The following is a 16,023-nucleotide window of genomic DNA, read 5'->3' as shown; positions in this document are numbered from 1 at the left end:
ATGAATATAAAATATCATTTATCAACATTTTTGTTAAGCGGTCTTGGGTGGGATAGGCCGCAACCCCGCACCCACGACCCTGAGTGCAGGCTAAGCATTCGAGACAATAAATGAATGAAGAAAGGATTTGTGCAATTAAATCTGAGCCTGAGGGTGCAGTTTTTGCTCGCGTGATATTAGTTGATTTACGGTATTTTTCAGGAGGAGCACTGCAATGAACATTACCAAATCAAAATGCATTTCATCAAAAAGGGGAAACGCCCACAAGTCTAAAGGTATTTATTATTCCTATCTCACTCATGATTGATTCTTTGCGTTTGTTAGTTTGTTTTCACCTGCGTTTGGTCTGACAAACTTTCGTTAAAACTGAGTTCTTCTTTGGTGAAAAAAGAAGCGAGAGGAGAGCGTTAGATGGCAGCTGTTTCCTTTTAGCCGCTGCATGTTTGGCTTGCAGCTGAAATGATGTAAACAGCTGGTACAGTGTATGTAAGTGATCTGTAAACATCATTTTGGACGTGGGTCAGCGAGCCGTACGTGCGTGTGTGTGTGTGTGTGTGTGTATATGTGTGTGTGCGTGCTCTCAATGACACATCAATAATTGCTGACGGCTGACCTGTGCCCCGGTAGTCAGGGTGTAGCGGACGTCTCTGATGGATCGCCTCAGTTGGACTCTTAGACTCGGATCTCTAAATTAAATCTCCTTTTTTTTTTTTCCTTGTCACGGTTTCTTCAACCGCTCGCCTGTTTGCAGTCATTTCACTCGGGAGGTCGGTAAATTCGGAGTAATATTCACGTGATTTATGGATTCGTGTTTGCTGGGGGTCCTAACCTCCTCTCACGGGTGGGCGGGGAGGAGGGGGAGGACCTCTGGTCTAAATAACCGAAATAACAACCGCGCCATCCACTACTCGTGAATAATATAATAATATCGTGAAGATAGACAGAAGGCGTAAACAACACGGCAGCAGGAGAAAATTCTGCGCGAGGCGGGCCAGGGGGTGATTTATTGGAGCGAGTGTTTGGCCAGCAGATGGCAGATTTTGCTCACTTTGCTTCATGGGTCTCCCTGCAAGGAGGCCGCCAGCCTCCACCCCACATTGGGTCAAAATCTTCAACATTCATTGTTTGCAAAGCTTTTGCTTATGGCATCATAGAAAATAATATATAGAAAAAATTTATATCATTTACTTCTAGTCTGTTGTGTTGATTTTAATGCACTTAAAGTGGTGAGGCATTGGAAAGAGAACAAAACATAGGTGTTGCTGTCTTTTATTTTGTTTGGTGTTTCGATAGTTGAGGAAGTACTTCCAGTTTCAAACACAAAATTGTTTTTGTTGGAATTGTATGTTTTTGTTATAATTGTAATTGAACCCGGAATCCGGAAACTGACCAATCACACGTCTCTCTCTTCCGATGTATTTCATAAACAGGGTAATAACATACGGGTATTTTGATGCACTCTGTGTTCGGAAGAATAAACTCCTGACATGAGCAGATCCATTTTAGTGAATATTGAGAAAAATGATTTGTCACTTGGGAAAAGAAAAAATTTAATTTGCTTTTTTATTTTTATTTTTTTTACTTTAGATTATACTGACTTCACAGCTGCTGTGAAGAAGGAGGGTGTTACATTTCCTCGGAATCCAAATACTGTAAAAAATAATGAGAAAAGTTTATTGAATGTCACACTGATATTGTTCTATTTTAAGATCCATTCACCCTTTTCACTTGTTGCTCAGAATTAAAGTCATCAACACAACGATGACCAAATCTGTTAACCCACCTCATCTTTTTTGTTAGATCTGTTCCTGATGAGTCTTCAAAGAACTTTTTCCAAACAAATTGATTACATGAGTATTTATTATTACAAAAAAAAATTCTGATTTCAAAGAGACAAGCCTGCACGGGACGGACTGTGACATCACTAATATTAAAACAATAACGGTCCAATATCTAGCTTTAATTTGACACCCGGGGGTCACAAAAGAGGGGATATTATAGTAAAGTGAAAGATATTGACTATTTATTGATGAGTGAAAGAGGACATGAGGTCAGCGGAGAGGATACTTGGATTTGGGTTGGATGGAGGAGGTTGATTCGCTGTGCTGAATGGAAAAGAAGAAGAAGAAGATCAATATTGACTATTCGTGTTGGGGGGGGCGTCCAACAGCCTGCTTTAATTTGAAGGCTCATAAAAAAAGAGAATATTATGATGAAGTGAAACACATTGATACTGTGTTCCGGGAGAGGGACGGGTTGAAAATGTACTCTTATTTGCAAATCCAACTAAACAATCTAAACACGGTTCACATATTACTTCAAACAAAAAAAGGGAGCGCCGATGAACAACTCTTCCAATACGTTGTCCATTCTTATCCCTGATGTTGTTGCTGTTGTTGTTCTCCCTGCTGTCTATTTATTCATGGACGTCTTTCCATCTATTTATATTTATATTCATATTTATTTCATTTTTATTTTTAACATTTTAAATGTTACGCTGCTGTATCAGAGGAATTTCCCCTAAGGGGATCAATAAAGTTCATCTTATCTTATCTTATCTTATCTTATCTTACCTTATCTTATCTTATCTTATCTTATCTTATCTTATCTTAATGTCTCCAAAAAGAAAAAAAAAAAAAAAAAACAGTGCCCTTCAGTTATTATTTTGTGTACTGTAATGTGCATTTGCGCACGACGGGCTGAATTAGAAGAAGAAGCTGCTGCAGGTTGTGAGTTGTTTAAATGGCAGGAATGAAACGTCAAAGTCCCGGTGGGGTCTGTGCGCCCCCCCCCCCCCCCCCCCCCCCCCCCCCCCCCAAAAAAAAAAAAACCTCCTCCTGCAGCCGCTTCACACCAGGAACACCTAGCGGGGGTCATGTTGTGCAGCGTCGTGCGTTGATGTGTTTGCCTGTGGGCAGGCGGTGTGACGCGCCAGTAGGAGTCGGGGCTCCGCGCTCCAATAAAGAGAGACGGAGGCGGCCGGGAGCGCAGGAGAGAAAGAGAGGAGAGGAGAGAAGAGCAGAGGAGATCAACAGCTGCACCGACGTGCTTCTCCAGATCATCTCGGAGCCGCAGCGGCAGCGGAAGGGGGGGGGAGAAAAAAAAAAAAAAAAAAGAAAAAACATGCCGCCGCTCCGGAACGCGCATTAACGCACCTTCAGCAAAGAGGCGGGTCACGGCCGGCGGGGCTTCCACGGACACACTCGAGGCGCGGGGGACACTTTTCCTCTCTTTTTTACCGGTGAGTCTGATTTTTTTTAATTTTATTTAATTTTTTCTCAAAGGGAATTTTTATTTATCGCGATGCCACGAAATCCCATTTGCTATTTTTGACTGAATTTAAAGTTAAATAACTTGAGACCCATTGCTCGATGTTTGGATGCGCGTATCCCTCCCAGGTTTTATCTCCAATAACCGACACAGCTGCACGGGGTTGAGAGTTGTGTAATAACGGCGTAATTACACTGTAATTACTGTCTTGTTTTTGCCGTCAACCCCCCCACCTTTTTTTAATTCAATAAGTTCCGTGTGTGAGGGAAAGAAAAAAAAAACAAGAACATGTTAATTGTGGTTGTTCAAACCCCGCGGCGCCATGTCAGAGTTCACTGCGGTGGAAGAAGAAAAGTTTTTTTTTTTTTTTGTTTTTACAGATAAGAGATGCGTAAAAATCGGGACAGTTTGAATAAACATCGCCGACCGCGATTGCGGGGAGAAAGTCCTGACACATTAAGACCGCAAACTCCCCCACCTTCAGACATCAACCCAACCCTCATCACCTCCCATCGCATCTTTTTTTGGGAGGCTCTGCTCCGGAGTGAACCTGGAGCAGGAGGGTGGGGGGGATTCGAAGTCAGGCCCAGTGTGTTTCTGAAAGTCAGAGAATCGGACTTCCCCTGCGGAACTCCCTGCGTTTTCGCGCACTAGCAGCCATCAGGACGATGCACTGCGTTTAAAGTAAGTTTAGGCCCGAAAAGAAGTAGAAAAAAGTTCACTGTTAACGTGAATTGCAAGTGCAAGAAGATTACCCCTCTTTTTGTTATTTTATTTTTACTTTTGTATTTATTTAGTAGTTTTCATATGTTTGACTGACTCCAGACAAGAATAAAAATGCATTTAAAATGATTGATCAGGCATGCAGGTTCGATTGTGTGCCTGAATTAAAAGCAAGGATTTGGACAGGGTGCCGAACTAGACAATCTCAATTGTTTTATTGTTAACTTGCCTATTTAGTCATTATCTTGTCATTTCAAAGTTGTCTTTTTTCCAATCTATCCAACTCTGTAGAGGGTAATCATCATGTAGAATTGTCAGATTTTACATTTTAACTCCAGCGTGAAACAAAGACGTGCAGCCGAGCCAAAACAAATCACCAGTGAGATTCAGTGATTCTTGACAAATCCCTATGGATTCGTTCGTCTGACCTGCAGATGCATAGCAGCTCACGCAGGTGGAGACACCTGCTGATGTTATAGTGTTTACTGCTCCGACTGGTTTTAGCACAAGTCACACACGTACATTAACACACACACAAACACAAGAGCATTAGAGTTTTAATTTTATTGATTTATATTTTTTAACAATGGTGACAATGTAGGTCACGGGGAGGGTCCTTGCAAATTTCGCACATTTTTTTTTTTTGTTATTTTAGTGATTTATCATCAGGTTTGACTTGAGTTTTAACTGAATAATTAAAGACTATTATTTAATCAAACATGAATTTAATTTATTTAATCAAACACGAAAAGAAAGAAAAACTCAAGTGTGTCGATATTATTTTACAAGTCATTTGCTCAGGAAATTAAAAAAAAAAAAGAAAAATAAATAATAATAATGATTATAACGATCTGAAAACCAATAAAATAAAATTTCTTGGCCAGTGCATTCAGTGTTTAGATCATTGGTATTGAGTGAATTTTTTTTCCCTGATTTATTTTCCTAGCCCAATTCTCTTTCAACATTTAGGGAAAGATAATAAGTTGAAAACTAAAAAAAATCTCTAGGAGTGAATGACAAAGTGAACGGCTATATGTGTCCATAGGTGGCCCCGCCTCTCGACAATGTCAGGCGTGTTTAGTTCAATGCCCACCCCTGCATGAATGATTGAGTTAGCGTTAATACACACATATTAAATTTTTTTTTTTAAATGTTAAAGGCCTCGGAATCACACATCCGTCGCTACTAAAGAGTCATATTTTTCACAACTTCCACAGTAAATCAGGCTCCCAGGGATTATTGAATATACAAACATATAATTAAATCTCCCGCCATGCGGTAACGGCCGTGCTCGGCGTGCAGACGAAGAGAAAAAAACCCCGTAAATCAATAAGCGTTAAGTGCGAACTGGACCTGCCCGAAGGTGAGAGGCAGCGTTCCTCGAAGGTGCCGAATGCGGCGGCGGAGGGCCACATGGCTACTCCGGCCCGGAGGCCCCTGGCATGCAGACATCAAAGGGTTAAAGGTGAGGAGAGGCTCAGCGGCACAGCACTTCCATCTCTAATGACCTCCCGAGTAAAAGTCAATTACTTCTGCGTTGTGATCAGAAAGGAACTGACCACAGGGGGCTGTTTGAGCTTCACTGCGCCTCATTACAGCTGCTTTAGTGATGAGCAGGCAGCGGCTTAACTTCGGGTCTGCGGGTCCTCGGAAACGTCCTAAAATGACTTCAGTACCATTTTATAAATAGTCAAAATCGTCATCAAATAATCTCACGGTGAGTTCTCAACCACTGTGTCTGACTTATGATTGCGTTTCTATTTTAATGTGTTTATTATTCATGTAAAAACTCTTTAAATCTACACCAGATTTTTCACTTCACAAAAAAAAAAAAAAAACAGCAAAATCAAATAAAATAATTATCTATTTTAGTCTTCCCACATGAAACCAACCTCCGCACAGAGTCGCAAATTAGCCATTCACCTCAACACTTACCTGCAACACTTAGGGGAGTGCAAGTGTCAAAGAATGGCTTGCATTTGTTTTAAAAAAGATATATTAAACTAACACGTAATATCTTTTAATCATCAAAAAAGACAGAAGAAACTGCAAACACTGTATTTATAGGGCGAATGTGAAGCACCCTAAGCGGGTTATCAACGTCCTGCTAACAGTCTCAAAGTGCGAGGACTCTCACTTTGACGCCTCCAACGGCTGCGGCAGTGTAAAAATTTTTTAATTAAAGGAAGCGTTTCCTCCCGTTTCCCCGTTATTCCGCTTGCCCCGCACGGCAATTGGATTGTTGACTCGCGTTGAGCTCAAAACAACGTTTCCCTGAGAGAGGTAACCGCAAACCTTTGGAAGGCTTTTTTTTTTTCCTCTGGCAGTGGAATTCCAGATTGACCAGCAAACATCTGTGCACATTCAAACACCCAGACTGATAGTCATTATCCATTCTACTGTTACATTTCCAATGTAATTAATGGCTCATGTTTAAATCATTAATCATATTAACCTTTATTCAGTTTTGTTCATGAAGAGTTGTGCATGTGTGTCAATGGGGAGGACTTAAGCCCTACTCCTTAACAAAATTAATAAATCTGTCACTTTCATTGAGCCCTACATACAATTGTACTTTTTAAACTTTTAAAAAAGAAAATCTGATCATTTTTTATTGTTTTTTATTCAACATTTGATAAAAGTGAAATGTATTTCTAGTGAAACCCTAATAAATATAAAATAAATACAAATAAAAAAGAATTACTTGTGAAGCACTTTCATTGAAGGTATTCTATAAATAAATATACTCTTTGTAGATCTCGTCAAATGATTAGATGCTCAAAATAAATAAACAAAATTAACATAAATATATACAGGACTGTCTCAGAAAATTAGAATATTATGATAAAGTTCCTTATCTTCTGTAATGCAATCACAAAAAAAAAACATGTCATACATTCTGGATTCATTACAAATCAACTGAAATGTTGCAAACCTTTTATAATTTAATTAATTTTATTATTGCTAATTATGGCTTACATCTTAAGAAAACTCAAAAATCCAATCTCAAAATATTAGAATATCATGAAAAAGTATTTTTTGTTTTTTTAATTGCACTTTACCACAATAGTCTAATTTTCTGAGACGGTCCTGTATATATATATATATATATATATGCATATGTATATATATATATATATATATATATATATATATATATATATAAAGAGAGAGAGAGAGAGAGAGAGAGAGAGAGAGAGAAGGATGTCTAAGATAAATCAAAATGGTCAATCAGTGTGTGCATACATAGAAAAGAAATATAACACTATAAAAAAAAAAACAAAAAAACTTGGATTCTCTTTTTAAAACTGTGCGTAAATCTTCCTTGTCGTATTTAGTGATATTCACTAAGGTCAGGTCATTGCTTTCATGGCTGCGTGATCCCATCCAATAGAAGTATTTGACAACAGAATACTGTTGTGCATTGCTCCTTCTAAAATAACTAAAAATTAAAAAAATAAGGTCCAAATCATGCTCCGGTTCTGTGAGGATCTTTCACTGCCGAGTCCAAGAGGGTCAGAGAGGTTAATGAGTTACATTTTCCTAAAGACCCCTCATGCCTGATGCATTTTAACTTGTCACAACTAATAAATCCATTCTGTTCAAAATGAGGAATCTGCAAGTGAATGAGCTGAATTGCAGAGGAAAAGATTTCTGTTTATTCAGGTTATGGTTACAGATGAGTTAGTTTCACTAAATTGTACTGTAAATAGAGGTGGAGGGTAATGATGGTGTGCTGGGCAACCCGACAATGGAAAATGAGTCATGAGCATTGCCATGGAATTTTGAAAAAATCCTGTGTGTAACACCATTGCAATGCTACAATATGTTTATAACAACCACAACATGTTCTATTCCATATGTACCATATGCTTTGCATGTTGTCAAAATATTGATCTTCTTAGGATTTTTTTGTCAATATGTATATTACTACTATTTTACCAGAATTGGGTTTGAGGCAAAACAATCACAATGAGTTATTATTTAAGGTTAAACATACTGTAGTGTCCATGTAGATATATATGTAATGGTTTTCATCAATTAACAGTAGAAGGCTTTTTTGGTCATATTCATGGATGAATGGATGGATGACTAGATAGATAGATAGATAGATAGATAGATAGATAGATAGATAGATAGATAGATAGATAGATAGATAGATGATGGACTTTATTGATCATTATTGATCCCAAACATTTAAGGTCGAAGCTGTACAACATATATATATATATATATATATATACATATGCTGTCTAATTATTCATAGATGTCTTGCTGTCTTCTGCCATTCTGTTTATATTTTATATTTGTATTCACATTAATTTTCCTTTTTTGACATTATAACTGTTACGCTGTTGTGACAAAGGAAGTTTATCTTATCTTATCTTATCTTATCTTATCTTATCTTATCTTATCTTATCTTAAATTGTCTTATATATATATATATATATATATATATATATATATATATATATATATATATATATATATATATATATATATATATATATATATATATATATATATATATACGAATATATGTTTTTTTATATATAAGCCAAATGCACACTGAAGTGGCTACTTGTCAAGCGCTTTGCTCATAGCAAATGTAAATTTTAAATATGTTGATATAACTTGCGTTGCTATAAAGCAAACTGTCACTATGGGCTGAAGTGCACAAGTGAGCATGCTCACCTGCTAGTGGATGAGGCAAGGCAGGGTTTTGGCAATGACTGCGCGGTGCCCCGTCCATCATGGGTCGCATGAAACAAAGACACGTTGTTGTCTATTGTTGTTCCTGCTTATCAAACCTGATTGAACAGCTCTGGGCTGTTTCTGCAGCTCAATGCTGTCATTCTGTTTTACGCTGCCCTCAACAGCTCCAGGCATGTTCCTGGGAACAGGAAACGCATTCGCATATACTGCCGGCTTTCTGCCTGACGTGACCGTGAGTGTGTGTGTGGGTGTGTATGTGTGTGCCTGTGTGTTTGTGTGTGTGCACACGTTAATGTGTATGTGCTCTTTTCCTGACAAATTTATTGCCCATAAACATACATCTGTCATAGCGTGTTAGAGAGGACCATCCCCACTTAACATGTTATTATATCCTGTGCTGAATAAACATTTAAGCATCCTCAATGAAAAGAGGCAATGTTGTTAGAAGCCTGTTGACCTTCTATCCATTTCCAATTAGTTAAGACTTTTTCAATGGATACCAACCACAATAACCCAGATATATTAAGGTAGAAGTGCAATAAGTTGCTCTTGATTATTCTCCCATTCTGGAAAAAATGTAAATGGTAAACTGGTAAAAAAAAGAAAATTAATGAGAGATTTACTGAAGTTTATTGCATGAAATTATCTCAATACCAATAAACAATTATCAACGAAATCATTCAGAAAAAAAAATCGGTCTAATAATTGACAAAAAGTATGAAAAAGATGAATTGTTGAAAAAATAGGCAATAAAAAACGTACAGTTTGCTTAATGTCACTAAAACAAACACAAAATATAGAACGTATATAAATACAGAAAGTTATTACTATTAAGTGAACAAGACATAGAGCGGACAAATCAGTTGAGCAGTTATTAAAAGGGTCTTCACAAGTATATTAATGATTTTGCTGAGGACACACTCAGAGCTCAGTCAGCATTTAGTCAAATTAAAATGAATATGTATGAATTTCAGGACTTTGAGGGTTTCTAAAGGCTAATCTCATCAGCCCTTTGGTTGGATCTGTTTGCCTTTACTTAACCCCCGTTTTAGTTCTCTCACCGCATTTACAGAAGTTCACAACCTCCTCCGAGAGGATGCAGTCACCAAACTGTCACCTACTTGGAAAAAAAACAAATAAACAAAACAGAAAATTGCACTCGGTTGAGTGAATGGAGTTTTGCACGGAAGTACAGTCTTGATGTTCAACGATGCTGTTTGGATCCTTGGAAAGGATCTTCGAGAAAAAATTAGCAGTTGTCGGGAATTTGGAGCAGACAGTCGTAGCCATTCGTATGCAATCTTCGCAGGCAGATAAAGAACAGCTCATCCTAACTGGATGTGTATTGCCCCAAGGCAGAGGTGTGTAAGTGTGTGTGTGTGTGTATGTGTGTGTGTGTGTGTGTGTGTGTGTGTGTGTGTGTGTGTGTGTGTGTGTGCATGTCATCTGCAGCACAAACCAATAACAAAAAGTGTGAATCACTACATCCTTTTCCGGATTTAATTAAACTCCTGTTTCTTTAAAACTGCAGTGAACACTTTATAAACAAAACCAGGCAGAAAAATATAAATTGAACCAATAGCTAGCGTTAAAGTTATATGATGCAGTTTGCTTCAGCAGGGCGTGAAATATACAATTACCTGAAAATTCAACAATTAGCCGGGAAGGGTGTCGATGCAATGTATTTTGGTCGGAAAGAACTTTTGATGTCCTCATTGCTCTTCATTTAACTAATTTCTGTGATTCTCAGTGATCAGAAAAATTAATGAAAACAATTTCTTAACAACAATTAGCTTGTAGCCCAAGGCCTGCTAACACAATATTTGCACACACACATTATTACTTCTGCTTTGGCTGTTTAGGCTGTGTGTGTAAAAGCAAATGTCAGGGTATGTGGGATAGACTGTCTTTACTCAGCCAGCACCCTAGTACACAGTGACTGTGTGTGTGTGTGTGTGTGTGTGTGTGTGTGTGTGTGTGTGCGTGGGTGTGTTGATGAGTTTATTGTGTGACTGGAATGAAATAATGCAGTGTGTGCGTCTACTGGAGGAACAGGGTGTTTATAGGAGGCATCAACAAAGCGCAACTTTGGCACCCAAAAAAATCCATCAGGAGAAACAAGACAAAACACTGCAATCCTTGGTGGGGTTGTATATGTTTTTGATATTTCTTTAATTTTTTTTTTTTTTTTTCTGTCACTTCTAGACTTTCTATTGAAACCATGGGCAGCAAGACTCTGCCAGCTCCCGTCCCACTCCACCCTCCCCTCCAGTTGGCAAACTACTCCCTCCTCCAGAGCTCCACAGGCCTTCAGTTGCCAGCAGATCACTTTCACAGCATCTACAGCTTCAGCGCCCTGCATGCCATCCACTTGCATCAGTGGACGCTGGGCTACCCCCCTCTGGCCCTGCCCCGTTGTACCATCTCTAAGCTGCCTGCCCAGTTCTCCTCCATGGCATCTATCCCCATCTTTCCTCATCTCTTACAGCCTAAGCAAGACTCCGCAGGGCTACTGGCGAGCTCCAAGAACAAGCCACGCTTTGACTTTGCCAACCTGGCTGCAGCAGCCACACAGGAGGATCACTTGAAGGCGGAGGACCTGAGCATGACCGGAGTTGCCGCCGCTGCAGCCGCAGCCGCCGCCGCCGCTCAGGCGTCATCTCATCACCCGACCGCCACCGGTCTAGGTTGCCTCCTAGACGTGACCAAACTCTCCTCGCCGGAGCGGAAATCCGGCAGAGGTCGACTGCCTTCCAAGACCAAGAAAGAGTTCGTCTGCAAGTTCTGCGGCCGCCATTTCACTAAGTCTTACAATCTGTTGATCCACGAGCGGACGCACACAGACGAGAGGCCATACACCTGCGACATCTGCCACAAAGCCTTCAGAAGGCAGGATCACCTTCGGGACCACAGGTGAGAAAAGTCACGGTTCAGTTTTTACTCAATATTGCATCAGGTTCCCAGCTTGAAGCCATTTATCACATGGGATAACACTGAATAGACGTTCAAGGAGAATCTACAACATGGTGAATATCTGCGGATCGGGCACAAATAATTATAGCAATCTGAATACTTGCCAACAGGGAAACTATAATGAATCCAACCAATAAATGGAAAATGCTAAAAAGCATTGGCAATCGATGATGATATGATTGAGGGACTGTTATTGTTTCTAAATCTCAAGGGTTTGGGACTCGGCTCATGATAGAATTGCATAAAGTTGGTATCACGAAAGACATTTGGAAAATGGAGAGCAAAGTCACTTAAGTTGTTAAACAATGTAAATTGCTTAAGTCACTTTTCCAAGTACAAAGATGATACGGCATCAGACTTATGGACTTGCTTCTCACAAATCGATAAGAAAAACCACTTAATGCTAAATGTGGCTTCACTTACCTTGATATTCACCCTCACACCCTCAGTCTTGGCATATTCCTTTTTTTTTTTTGCAAAGAGCAATCAGAAGCTGGGATTGAATCTGGTTTATTTCCATTCCATGGAAATTTTTAATCACCAACTTTTCAGACGTTTGCTCTTCACGGGAAAGGCTTGCGAAAGAAGACAGTGGACCAGATTAATATACACCTGGAAATCAAGTTGCCTAAGAGTCAAGCTACGCATCGAGCTTTACTCTGTAATGAATACATTTTGTAATTGTCTCTGTCATCAGCCAACAGTTTTTCCAACATGTAGGTGCAGGTAAAAGAGTTTGGTGGTAGAATAAAAAGTTCTATTCAGAAGAGCAGATTCAGAAATCGTAGGAATGGCACGTGACATCCCGACACCCACATGAGCCAACAAGGATGGAATTCAAGCCCTATTTTTCATTGCACCAAACTTTATGTTGGAAATGTTCAGGCTCACGAGGCAGATGTTCTGAATATGCTTAAATAAGCTAAAGAGCAGAAGGTCTGATAGTGTTTCAGTCTCGGCCTCTAATGGTTACTCTGCGGTGTTATTTTTGTGTAACTTAACATAATATCTTTGCGATTAAAAATGGGATTGTTGCGCTAAGCTATTGAGGACGCAATGAAAAGGTTGCATTATTGCATGTAAGAATATTTTGAGATTAAGCACGCAAATCTCCAAACTAGATTGCATTGTAGGGAAGCTGTTTGATCTGCCAAGATACATTCAAGAATTCTAAGTTTTTCTCAACATTTAGGAAAATAATCAATGTTTTTCCTTGCAACTAATTTTCCAATTTAAAAAAAGGCCAAAATGCAATGAAATTGCAGCATATACATACAGATAGAAATACCTGCAACTCCAAATATTATTTGCAAAGAAATCAATAAACAAACAAGCAAGTGAATAAACAAATCAACAGATGAATAATTGAATAAATAAATACAAATAATAAATAAATAAATTTAACACACTTACAAAGCCATTCAGTTCCATAACCCAATAAAGCTTCAAAACTATATTATCCATCATACTTCGATAGTTCTATACATAGATGTACACATTACTTTTTTTTTTTTCTTTTTTCTCCTTATTTGTATATTAATGTATTGGCGTCATTCGATTTTTTGAATGTCCATCAGTCAGAGTAGCATCATGTATCTGGGGGATCTCCACACACATATACACATATTTCATTGCCGTGAAACAAAGTAAATTCATCCAAGCTGGAGGAATGCAGTAACTGGTAGACAAATCATGATCTTAGTCAAAATGAACTATCCACTGATAGGAATTTGCTGCAGTAGACTTCATTCCTAAAGCAATCCCACCTCCGCTCATGTCCTGGAGGAGCCTGTAAGCGGAGATGAGAACGCTTTCTTTTCCTTTCTGTTCATTCCTTAATGAGTGTCAAACAGCTGGAAGTGAACAGCATTATTGTCTCACATCATTTTCTCATTTTCACTAATCTTTACATTCAAATCATGGCAAGTTAACTCCCCAGGTATGATAACTTGAGTCACGAGCTATCGGAATGCTTCGATAACACTTTTTTGCAAAATGCTTTTCAAAGTGTAACCAGGACAACACAACAGAGAAGAATACATTTTTGTTATAGGAAATGTTTGGGAATTGCCCATCCATACCTGGTTTTCTATTGCTTCCATTGTTTCAGTGATAATACTTAAACAGAGGTGATACAAAGATAGCTATAGGGTGTGGACGATCTCCTTTGGCTGGTGCCTTTTTGTGTAAAAAGGCACCAGCACCCCTTTCATTGCCAAAACGCAGCAAATTAAAAAAAAAACAGGTCAGTTTTTAGGGTTGCAGTTGTGTTTATGTGTGTGTGTGTGTGTGTGTGTGTGTGACGCTGTCTCACACACGCTTGCCCTGTGGATTGCGTATGCTCTAAAACAGCAACGCACTCCTGGGGGAAAAAAAAAAGCTCTCAGCAAGGTCAGGATCATTTCATTATTTTGCGACAGACAGATGTGCATTTGATCTTCTGTGTTTTCCCTTTTTTTTGTTACCACAGAAAACAACTAATCACATTTTGGTGTGAATTCGATAACAAGTTTGTCAACATCCACGGTTCCAATTTCAGCGAGATTATGAGCACAGTGATATTAAAAACAAACAAAAAAAAAACAAACAAAAAAAGGTTTTGCCTTTCAGAACTGGCCATAATGATACTTGCAATTGTTAAATAACAGATCACACTTCACTTTAGATAAAGTTTTGACATATCCAAACTATCTCATTGTTGAAGACTGGGACCTGGTTATGTGCAAAACCAAAACCAAGTGGCCAGTGTGTGTTTGGGAAAAACATAGACCCAAATATAGGGAATTGTAAAAAAAGGCTTACATAATGGGACTTTAACAACTACTCTGCTTTCCCAAGTGATGACATACAAAAAATCCCATACACACATTTTTTTTTGCATTTGAATTAATCTATTTTGATTGGTTCCCTTTGATTGTGATCCTGATTTATTGGAAAATTGTCTTTGCTGTACATTATCATTTGCTATTGTTATTGCATTTATGTTATGTCTCTTATGTCAAAAATGTGATACCATTTTTGATCCATTGCTGTGACTGGTTAACAGGGTTGGTTCTAAATGATTAAATAGCCATGTAATTGGAGAAATATTATCCCCATGCTCGCTCCTCGATCAGGACTAGATCTCTCTGTATACCCTTAGATGCCCCGTAAACATTCATAAGTAACAGTATGTTTAATAATTTCAATGCAAACTGGTTAACCAAGTATATGAAGCGGGATCTGAGCATTTTATGTCCTTCTGTACTAGATTAAGGTAGCTCAAGCATAAGGGATCTGCAGTATGTGTGAAGGCTCTACATGGACAGTTTAAAATAGGAGACTGACCCGTGCTAAATGCTAAATGCTAACTGCTCTGTTGCGTTACACCCTGCAGGTACATTCACTCCAAAGAAAAGCCCTTCAAGTGTCAGGAGTGCGGAAAGGGCTTCTGTCAGTCCAGGACTCTGGCCGTCCACAAAACATTACACATGCAGGTCAAAGAACTGAAGCCAGCCAAGATCAAGTGATTTCCAGCATCAGCTGAGAAGGACTGGGACATTGGAACCCAACAGGACCAAAGAACGCTACCCTCAAAGAATAAACCAAAGACTTCTTCATCTCAGCCCTCCTCCCTGTGTGGGGAAACACTGCTCAAGGATTAAATATTTCACCAGCAGATTCATAAAGACATGATACAGAAAATAAGCCTTAGCCAAGAGGTGGATGACTAGTTATCGGGGTTTGGCTTGGCAGAGACAGTGGTGGACGTTGGGAATGTGAAAAGAGCATTGAGAAAAAAAAAGAAAAGAAAAAAAAGAATGAAAAAACAAAGAGCCTTGTGGCCGTACAGTCCAAAGACTTTGCTGCAGAAGCTTAATACTCCAAAGACTTCATGATAGAACCCTTGAATGATAAAAGCCATGTTAGCATAGCCACATTGTTTGCCTTTACAACATCACATTCCAATGTTATTTTTGTACAAATGCATAATATCATAAATGTATTTTTGCACTTTAATCCGATTATTGATTATTTACATATATCACTGGATTTCTTGAACTTGTTTTCAAAATGAATAATCATTTCTAAATAAAAAAATATTTTACTGTAATTGGTCAGCTGACGTCTGAATTTTTCACGGTTGGACTGATGCCCCTAGAAAATCCTGTGTTATTGTGCTCATAATAATGACAGGCGGGCGTGTGTGCAAAGAATAGGTAATGAAATCAAGATTTTTTAAATGTAATTGCTATATTTTCTCAACATAAGTTGCTTTCAAACGGATATTTTGAGACCATCGCTGCAACATATGACTCCATTCATTGAGGAAAGACTGTTCTCACCTCAAATGTGATCTCT

The 16,023-nt window shown here is 38.7% G+C and overlaps 1 protein-coding gene across 1 annotated transcript; it reads left to right on the top strand.

Annotated features, from left to right (window-relative positions):
* The first annotated feature begins 2,978 nt into the window (after positions 1 to 2,978).
* On the top strand, positions 2,979 to 15,775 carry osr1 (odd-skipped related transcription factor 1). Its single transcript, XM_086160382.1, has 3 exons — positions 2,979 to 3,241; positions 10,915 to 11,622; positions 15,059 to 15,775. Exons 2-3 carry the CDS (start codon positions 10,931 to 10,933, stop codon positions 15,189 to 15,191), a joined length of 825 nt encoding a protein of 274 aa, XP_086016508.1. The 5' UTR covers positions 2,979 to 3,241; positions 10,915 to 10,930; the 3' UTR covers positions 15,192 to 15,775.
* Positions 15,776 to 16,023: the final 248 nt, after the last annotated feature.

The sequence above is a fragment of the Fistularia commersonii genome, chromosome 15 (assembly GCF_037954325.1).
Source record: "Fistularia commersonii isolate RoL2024-O1a breed Wild chromosome 15, RoL_Fcom_v1.0, whole genome shotgun sequence".
NCBI lineage: Eukaryota > Metazoa > Chordata > Actinopteri > Syngnathiformes > Fistulariidae > Fistularia > Fistularia commersonii.
Note: the sequence above shows the minus strand (reverse complement) of the source record. Positions and strands in the feature narration are given on the sequence as shown.

Coding starts and splice junctions, on each gene's coding strand:
- osr1 (XM_086160382.1), top strand. CDS start 10,931: ATGGGCAGCAAGACTCTGCCAGCTCCCGTCCCACTCCACCCTCCCCTC. Junction 11,623..15,058: donor GATCACCTTCGGGACCACAG/GTGAGAAAAGTC, acceptor TACACCCTGCAG/GTACATTCACTCCAAAGAAA.